The sequence below is a fragment of the Protobothrops mucrosquamatus genome, unplaced genomic scaffold (genome assembly GCF_001527695.2).
Source record: "Protobothrops mucrosquamatus isolate PMUCROS unplaced genomic scaffold, P.Mucros_1.0 scaffold1163, whole genome shotgun sequence".
Lineage (NCBI taxonomy): Eukaryota > Metazoa > Chordata > Lepidosauria > Squamata > Viperidae > Protobothrops > Protobothrops mucrosquamatus.
In genome coordinates this window covers 491,950-502,439 of record NW_015387378.1, presented here as the reverse complement: position 1 = coordinate 502,439, position 10,490 = coordinate 491,950, and the positions used below count along the sequence as shown (strand labels likewise).

General features: G+C 35.2%; 1 protein-coding gene across 2 annotated transcripts in view; it reads left to right on the top strand.

The window, feature by feature from the left end:
• Positions 1-205: 205 nt before the first annotated feature.
• Positions 206-10,490, top strand: part of GLIPR2 (GLI pathogenesis related 2) — a 59,649-nt gene continuing 49,364 nt past the window's right edge. For both annotated transcript variants that reach the window (XM_015820696.1, XM_015820697.1), the window contains exon 1: positions 206-334. In XM_015820696.1, coding sequence (XP_015676182.1) covers positions 322-334 — 13 coding nt within the window. In that variant the 5' untranslated portion in view covers positions 206-321. The remainder of the gene's footprint in view (positions 335-10,490) is intronic.

The window sequence follows — 10,490 nt, the reverse complement described above, 5'->3', positions numbered from 1 at the left end:
CATTGCTGTGTTACTCGCAGGATGAAGAATCTTTGATTACAAGGAAGCTTCAAGTTTAGAAGAAGAAAAAAAATCTTTATTCCTTATATGGCATCATTAGACTATTGAGCACTGTGAATGGATGATTGCACTTTATTATGCATAGTTGTTTCATGCTGTCAAGTTGCTCAGAGCACTACCAGGAAATTACAGCCAGTTTCTAACAAAAGGCAGCATTTAAAGAAGCAGCAGATTCTTAGAATCCACTATCAGGAAATTACAGCCAGTTTCTAGCAAAAGGGAGGATTTAAAGAAGAAGCTTTTTAAATCAAGATCATAAGTATGGGAAAATCAGGTTGGTAAATGATTATAATTTAAATTGTTCATAAATTTGTTTGTTTTGCCCCATATTTTCATAAGTACCTTACATTGTTAAAGATTATTCATTCAAATTTAGCTATACCCTTAGACTGGAAGGAATTACTTTCTAGCAAAGAACACAGTTACATTTAAAATTTGGTATCATTTGAACTTCCAGAGGGGGTAGTAATTAAAAACTGATTAGCAGAACCCTACCAACCAACCAATCCCCATTTTTCTTAGAGACACATAATTCGTTTTGTATTAATTATTGTTGTAGAAAGATTTGATTAATGCTGTAAGAAATAGTGAGTAGTAAGAATATCAGTCAATTCAGATGCTTGCTTGTATATTGTTTGTAGAATTAGCAGCTATTCTGGATGGTCTAAGATGAAGCAAAACATTCTTATTTCTGATTATGTTGTTTCAACAAATGGTAACCTATTTCATTGTTTTTTTCTATTTTATAACTATGTATTTATTTTGCAGTTTTTATAGCCCATCTTACTCAAGCAACTTTAAAATTTCTGAGCAAGTTACATTATGAACAAAATAAATAAACACATTCAATCTATAAAAGTAGTAATAGAAAAAACTAAATTATGAAACTCAATAGTAATAATAAATTAGCCCTTACCTCCATCAAGATGGATTACCAACAATTTTAATTAGGGTTGAAGGTCCAGCAAAATAAAACTGTATTTTAAGAATCCTCTAAAAATCATGAAAGAGAAAACTTTATAAACCTCTCAGATTCTGGAAACAATATAATTTTTATAGAAGCTGCTCTGAATTCAATATATTTTATTTTGTGATTAATGTTATCTTGGATTAGACATGCAGTGTAAAAGACATTTAATTCCCTGAAAATGGTTAGTATTCCTCATTGCTGATTTTGTGCCTTGTCTGATTATCACATTTAATTTTTGACAAGGCTTTTAAATTTTGTTAAAATGGCAATATATTGCTGTTGGTTTCTTTATCATAAGAGATTTAGTAATAACACATTTAATTTAATTAGATTAGATTTGATATGGTGGCCATTCCTGAAGACATTGGCTGACTAACAAAATCCCCCCCAAACAATTAAAACAATTAAAACTGACATAAACAGACAGACTTCTTGACTAAAGACCAAAACCTGGTTGCCTATAGACCAAAACTGCTAGAACAGTAAACAGTACAACATGCCCCCCCAAAGACCAAACAAATGCATTAACCCCACTAATTATAACGCTTTCAGAATCTCTATCAGTAATAAAGACTATGGTCTCTAATGACCCATGGCCAAATAATGTCATTTCAGTTCAATATCATCTAATGTTATTTGGCCATATAGAAGACTTTTGTAAGAATTATAGTCACTGAAGTTTGATAGGCATAAGAAGGAACTGTATGTATCAGTGCCATCTTGAGGCCTACATTGATGGAAAATATATATTTTTTCTGATAAAGTGCTAAATGGCAGTACATGTAATTCCTTTTTTTTGTAAAAGGAAATACACATTATGAGTTCAGCAGAGAAATCCAGTCCATATAGCTTGATTATTTTCCTTCAGTTTCTTTCATTACTCATTCCCATAACCAATTACTAAATGAAAAGTAATACAATAAATATCAGTATACATTGAACTATATTCTATGCATCTGATGCATTTTTTTCAGTTGTAGTACTTTTCTTTTTTTAAAGAAATATTTTATTAATTTTCTAATTTTACAATCATAAATACTTAATAAACAATGTGTTGTCTGGGACCATTAGTAATTCAGTGGTACATATTAACTTTCTTAGTCTAGTTCCAATACTACACCATCCAGTGCTTCCTTGATCCTCTCTTCTTTCAGTGGTATGCATTTTTCCACACTGGGCAAATATAATTCTTGTTACTGTTAATACATATACAATTAAATACAGACATATTCATCACATTTTTCTGGTATTGTACATAATATCGATAGCATCAATTTATAATATCTTTTCTAGCCAAAACATATCTCAATTGCATTTGCACTTAGAATCCATTTGTTCAATCAATATCCTGATTTTCCTACTTTTTAAAAATATTAATTTCCCCTCAATGTTCAAAGTATCTCTATCGCTTATAATTTTCTCATAATAAATTATATTTGGGTAACCAAAGGCTTCCCTTATTCAAATCCTTTTAGAATTTTCATATTTCTCATCTCATAACAAAATATAGTATTCTAATTATAAATCCTATCCTTCTAATTATTATAATACTTTCATTTCTAACAATTATCTATTTTCTTAACCATATTCAAACATCTGTTTAATAGTATAGTATACCATCTAATAGGATAAAACCTCTATTTTTTTCAGTCTTACTCTAGCTTTCTTCCTTTGCCAAATAACTTTCCAACTCAGTATATTTGAATCATTAAGTAATTCTTCCTCTGTTTTTGTATATATTGTTTGGAATGAGGAAGAGAATTTGATTGAAGTATTTTTGGAAGAATGCTCAACCCATTTATATTCATTAAACAGCTTCCATCTTTCTCCTTCAGTTTTTCTTTTCATTTCTTGTTTGTCAATATTCAGCATTTCTCCTAGCAGCTTTATCATCCATTCGATAAGCTCTTCTTCCTTTTCCTCAAATGTGTTCTGAGAGCTTAACAAGTAAGATATCTTTTTCATTTCCAGTGTTACCACTTCATCTTCTAATTTTTCTTTTGTCTGTATCTGTCTGTTAATTTCTTCCTTTAGGTCCTCCATCTTTGGATCCGTTTCTTCTAATTTTCCTTCTGTTTTCTGGGTTACTAATTCCTTCTTTGTAGTCATACTCTGAATTTGTAAGTTTAGATTAGAAAATTGTTCTTTTATCTCATTTGCATTATTTTTAGTCTCATCATCAAATAAAACAATTGTCTGTTGGATTGATTTCAACATAGAAAGAATTTCTTTCTGAGATTGATTGACATTTTCTTGTTGGTATATCAAGCTGGGAGCTTTGGAGACAGGTGTTAAAGATGATTTTTTTTTACCATTTAAGGTTAAATATGTAACACTCATTTTGTTTTTGTATGTAGACTTTATAGTCCAATAGGGTCCCCAATACAGATAAGCAGCCCAAGAGGTTTTTTCCCTTTTACCAGCTTCAAAACTGAAAGTTTACAAGGACAACCAAAGTCTTATTTGAGTCTGGGCTTCAAGCCAAGTTCCTTTAATAATAAATTGTAGTGCCATAGTTCTCCACTACATGTCATTAATGCTGTCTTCCAGCTTTTTAAATCCAAACGTATATTACAAATTTTTCAAGTCTCTTTTCTAAAAAAGTCTCAAAAATACTTTTAGTCCCCAAGTTTCAAAGCTACATATCTTAATTAATTAATTAATTAATTAATTAATTAATCTTGTAATTTTCTCTGTTTTCTCCCAAGCAATCTTTTCCTGAGGGAATGGGGTGGAAATTCCCCTTCCCTCTCTAATTGGGGGGGAGGTTCTTTGGTTTGGGATTTTTTTTTCCAGGAAAAAGTCTTAAAATCATAAAGAGAGGATATAGTCTCACCCAGTTCCATCCACATTGCTCAAGAGTTGCTCATTAGTGCTTATTTTCTTCGGTTGTCAGCAGCTTCTAACTGGCCACAGAAGTGTATCCAGTCATTCCCCTGCCAGTTTGGAGGGCTTCCTCAGATCAAATGGAGGGTCCCCTCCTTCGTCGCCTCTCCGGGGTGACTTTCAACTCTTTTTAGGGTCCCCAGCAGGGTGAAATCGAACACGGAAGACAGAGCCCTGTCTTCCTGCATCTGTCACACCACAATGCCTAAACAGAAGCCAGTAATACTTTTCTTTTCTTTTCTTTTTATTTATAATACAATTAAAACAAAAATGGACATACATGGCATTCCAGAGCAAATATTCTTAACAATTTGTTTCTCGTGATACAAAAACTTAATACATCATCCTTAACCTCTATATAAACCTCATTCTTCTACACAATACAGTTATATATACAATTATATGTACAATTATATGTATGTTTCAATCCTATCGTTAGCTTAAGATCCGAGCGGTTCTCCTTGATTCATACCAGCGATAAAATTTGTCCCAGATTTCGAAATATTCCAGTTCTGTCTTATCTTTCATAGCCATTGTAAGCCTGTCCATCTCTGCACATGATAAAATTTTATACAGGATTTCTTCTTCCGTTAGAATTCCCTTATTCCTCCAATTTTGAGCATAAACCAATCTGGAAGCCGTTAGAATGTGTAGCATCAAATAGAGTATGCCTTTGTCATACTTCTGCGTTGTTATACCTAATAGGAAAAATTCTGGTTTTAACTCTACCACTTGCTCTAGTATTTCTTCCAACCATTCTTTAACCTTAGTCCTTTTCAACTGAGGATAGTGGCTTAGGAATCAAAATGATGTATTTGCCTAGTCTAGACAATGCTTAAAGTGGGGCAGGTGTTCCTGAGTTGGTGGACTGCATGTTGAATCCCTCAATGCCATTATTCTTTTAGTTTGGATAATACTCCTCTTACTGCTTTGTATTCTAGGAGTCTTTTTAGTTTAGCAAAAGCAAAATATCATAGTTTACCCTCAAAAGAACAGTAGTACAACTTCTTTTTTTAAATTAAAAGCCAGAAAAAATAAATGAAATAAACTTTTACATTTATATTTTAAGTGTGCTATCTCTTTAAGAAAAATCTAAATTTAGAGTCTAAATTTAGAGTCCTTTAAGAATATCAGAGGTCTGGGGACTAAAACATATGAAGAACCGCGGCAAGACTTGGGTTTGGCTAGTCTAAAGAAAAGAAGACATAGGGGAAACGTGATAGCGGTATTCCAGTATTTGAGGGGTTGCCACAAAGAAGAGGGGGTCAAATTATACTCCAAAGCACCAGAGGGCAGGACAAGAAACAATGGTTGGAAACTGATCAAAGAGAGAAGCAACCTGGAATTAAGGAGAAACTTCCTAACAGTGAGGACAATTAATTAATGGAACAGCTTGCCTTCAGAAATTGTGGGTGCTTCTTCACTGGACATTTTTAAGAAAAGACTGGACAGTCACTTGTTTGAGATAGTATAGGTTCTCCTGCTTGACCAGAGGGCTGGACTAGAAGATCTCCAAGGTTCTATTCTATTCTATTCTATTCTATTCTATTCTATTCTATTCTATTCTATTCTATTCTATTCTATTCTATATTCTTCTTTGAAACCTCAAACCAATGCAGAAGTGCAAATTTTAAGAGAAAATGTATACAATAATTTCATGTAATTTTTTTGCTTAACAAATAAGGGTAGAACATATAACTAAACTAAATAATTAAATTCATGAAAATAAACCTTCTTAATTAGAAATGGGAACAGGAACTTGGTTTTTGGCTGGTGGTTTTGATGTTGCAATCTTAAACCATTCTTTCTTGGAACAGTTCTGCAGATAAAAAAGTGACTCATTTCCTTTCCCCCTTTCCCCAGCTGTACTGGGTTGATTTTTCAGAAACCACTGAAAGCTTTGAAAAACAAATTATTTAATTTGCAAGTGGGTAACTAATAAATAAGCAAGCAAAATGAAAGTAGCGCTAGAACCACTAAGAAATAAACACACCTGCCTTTCTGAACTGATTGTGGCTAAAAGGAGAGAGCAGCCTCTGAGTCAGGGGAGAGGAAAATGTTTCTTATGACTGCAGTGCAGGATGGGAGAAATTGTGCCTCCATTTCCAAAATACACTGTGCATGTTTACCAATATAATGTTTGGCTAAATGAAAAGAAACAAATTCTGTATTTTGTTATCAAGCTTGTTATTTCAAGTACAATGGAAATATTAGGAATGAAAACTAGATTCTGCTTTCTATAATTGAAGAAAACTGTTTCAGAGAGTGAGAATAAAGAGATCATATCCCTTTAGGAGCAAAATGTCTCCAGCTAGAGCAGAAAATAGAAGAAAGAAATTTAAAAAGTGGCTCTGTAGTGAAATTGGAATGGAAGTGGAAAAAAATTTCATTACAGTGTCTTGTGGGAAGCCATTTTTTAATCATCTTACCTTACTGATGTTGTCCCCCATTATTATCTGAAAGGGCTCAGTATGTTATTAATTGACAGAGATTTTTGCAGGGGATAATATGCCACAGTTAGGTCTATGAACATGGCCATGGTTTTGAGGCCTCGTTAGAATCCTGAATCAATAATGCCTGTTAGGCTTATCACCTGGTCTACACAGCTTGGATCTTATTGGAAGCTGGCTTTTTCCATGGGCAGATATTCAAATCATCAGGACCTGACGGATTACATCCTAAAGTACTGAAGGAGCTAGCAGAAGAGATGTCGGAACCACTGAACTATATCTTTCAAAGATCTTGGAGAATTAGAGAATTACTGGAAAAGAGCTGATGTGGTTCTCATCTTCAAGAAAGGGGGGGGGAAACAGATCCAGGAAACTAGAGACTAATCAGCCTGACATCAATACCTGGGAAGATCCTAGAAAAGATAATCAAACACCAAACTACAAACAACTACAAGCAAGCAAAGTTATAACCAGTAGCCAACATAGGTTTGTCAAAAATGGATCATGTCAAACTATTTCATTCTTTGACAAAGTGACTGAATTAGTGGACCAGTGAAATACAGTGCACATAGTATACTTGGACACAGTATACTTGGACATAGTATACTTGGATTTGATAAAGTTGAGCACAACTTATTTTTTGTTAAGCTCAAAAAATGTGAGATAGACTGCATCATCACCAGATGGATTTGTAACTGGCTAATAAACCATACTCAACTTGTAGTCCTTAATGGAACTATATCTACATGGAGGGAAGTAAGTAGTGGAGCTCCCCAAGGTTCTGTGTTAGGCCCAATATTCTTCAACATCTTCATAAACAACTTAGATGAGGGAATAAAAGGGAACTCATCAAATTTGCAGATGACACCAAGTTGGCAGGAATAGCCAACACCCTAGAAGATAGAATCAAGATCCAGATGAATCTCGATAGACTTGTTTGCCCTTTTTTTGATGAGAGTGGAGTGTTCTTTCTCCCCTGGAGCTTTGGGGAGAGATACAACTTGAGAGGTTATTTGCTCAGGAGTTACATTGGGTGTTTGTTATGCAGGTTGTCTAGCTCCACCCAGGTTCTTTAATAGGCTCCAAGCTTTCCTGCTGGATTTGCTCAAATTTTAAATTTAGTGATTCTGCATCCAAGCTGTGTAAGAGATTGTCAGCAATTTCCGGATCACTGTTTTGTAGGAAAGTCTGGTAGAATCCTTCAATTTTTTCATTCCATTCTAGGATGTACTCTCTTCTAAATCCTTGAAAGATATGTCTTTTTGCTGAGGCAATTGTTGCCATCATGAATCTATGGTAGAGCTGACCACACTACATAGTTTTATCAAGATTTTTGGTAAATTTGGGCCAGTTGGCATGGCAGCTTCCAGTTTGTGTCATGGTGACACAGGCAAGGGAAAGCAGGGCTCCGCTTCCCATGGCTGATTTTTCCTTGCCAGGGGGCCCTAAAAGGGTCTAAAGTCATCCTGGAGAGGCAATGAAGAAGGAGGGAACTCTTATTTTAAACAGGTTTTATCAGTTTTTTCAGTTTCTACATCCAGGTAATTAGGAAGCAGCATGGTGATAGGGTAATCAATAATCCAACAACAGAATCATTCATATATATGTCAGGTAACGTCATTAAAGTTCCCTCTCTATTTCCCTTAATTGTTATGTCAATTTCAAATTAATACATTTCTAGATAAAGCTCAATCAATCAATACATTTATCAATAACATTTTACTTATACATATCCAAGTCCATGGGTTTGTCAAAAACAGATCATGCCAGACAAATCTTATTGCATTCTTTGACCAAGTGACAAAATTAGTGGATCAGAGGAATGCTGTGGATATAATTTACTTGGATTTCAGTAAGGCATTTGATAAAGTAGATCACAACCTACTACTTGACAAGATAGAAAAATGTGAGGTAGACAGCATCACCACCAGATGGATCCGTAGCTGGCTGACCGGCTGTACTCAGCGTGTGGTCCTCAATGGAACCACATCTACATGGAGGGAAGTATGTAGCGGAGTGCCCCAGGTCTCTGTTCTGGGCCCATTGCTCTTCAACATCTTCATCAACGATTTGGACAAGGGGATAGATGGGGAACTCATCAAATTTGCAGACGACACCAAGCTGGCAGGAATAGCCAACACTCTAGAAGACAGGCTTAAGATACAGAAAGATCTGGATAGACTTGAACACAGGGCACTATCTAACAAAATGAAATTCAATGGTGAAAAAAGCAAGGTTCTACATTTAAGCAAGAAAAAACAAATACACAGGTATAGTATAGGGGGCACCTTGCTCAATAGTAGTAACTGTGAGAGGGACCTTGGAGTCCTAGTGGACAATCACCTAAATATGAGCCAGCAGTGTGCTGCAGCTGCCAAAAAGGCCAACACAGTGCTAGGCTGCATTAACAGAGGGATAGAATCAAAATCACGTGAAGTGTTAATACCACTTTACAATGCCTTGGTAAGGCCACACTTGGAATACTGCATCCAGTTTTGGTCCCCACGATGTAAAAAAGATGTTGAGACTCTAGAAAGAGTACAGAGAAGAGCAACAAAGATGATTAGAGGACTGGAGGCTAAAGCATATAAGGAACGGCTGCTGGAATTGGGTATGTCTAGTTTATTTCCCCCCCACGTTTTTTATTAATTTTACAATATTACATTTACATATTTGAAAAGTAGCATGGCAGCTGAGCATAGTAATTCCATTACATTTGAATATCATCAGTACAAATATCAAAGTATTACAATAACTAATTCCCTCTCTTTCCCCCATAATATCTACTGTCATGTTCGAACCAATACAGTTATTATTCTATCAATCAAACAAAAAGTACCTTTCTAATATTCATCAATAATCTTCAGTCTATACATATCTTAATTAATTTGACATTCCACCTTTTAGACAATAACCTAGTAAGTTTTTCTTAACTTTAATTTCCCATTGATATTTAAGTTTAACATTTAATCTTTATCATTTCCAGATTTTAAATGATCCCAATTTCTAAGTCTCGTATCTCACATTTGGGGCTAATATTTTTTTTCTTCCTTCTACTTCCTTTCTTTCTTCCTTTCCAGAAAGGGGAAAAATAAATAAATAAATAAACCACCAATATTTGTACCACAAACCCATATACAAATTTAATTATTAGTATTTATACTTCTAAGTTTTACTTAACCTTTGTCTCAACTCATAATATCTTAAATTCAAATCTTAGTTATTTGTAAACATTCAAACTTTTAGCCAATCAGTAACCTGATGGTTAATTTTCCCTTAATATTTTAATTTAACATTTAATATTTATTTTTCCAGATTTTTAATTAAACACAATTCCTTTATCACAATTCCTCATACATTCTAATATTTAAAATACACACCTTGTATATAAATTCTACCATCTATCTTACCAATCTACTTTCTCCTCTGCCATCGCACAACACCGTGCACATCCACGGGCAAGAGCCCAGCTGAGCTCCACTGGGTTTGCCATCTTATCACCAAGTTGGATAGATTACACCCAGATCAGGTTGCATTGCAGGTGTCACAGCTGAGGGCACCGAGGCAATTGAAAGTGGGTGATCCGGTTTGGGCATGTAATTATGGACCAGGGCAACTGTGGGTGGTAGCTGTGGTTTGCAAGGCTACTGGGCCACTTTCCTACGAAGTGGCATTGGAGGATGGTCATGTGCTACATAGGCACATTGACCAGCTGCGATGGATACCTAGCCACCCTTCCACTCCTTATTCTGCTCTCGGGGGGAGGAGGACCATGATCCCGATCGTGAATCTCAGCCACTCAGTGAAAGCGGGACATTGCATTCACCAAGCGGGGGTTTTGTCAACAAGGCAGCTCCTGACTCTGGCACTGCGTCCATGGGACATTGCGCTCAACTGGCTTATGTCACCGATCCTTCTTATTTATTTTATTTATTTATTTTATTTTATAGGATTTATATGCCGCCCTTCTCCCCATGGGACTCAGGGCGGCTCACAGCATATTAAAACATCATACAAAAAATTTCCCCTACTAAAAACCAATTAAAACCCAAATATTGGTAGCTGTGGCTCTTTAAAATCGTTAAAAATTGTCCCTATTTAAAACTCACCCTAGGTCAGGCCCG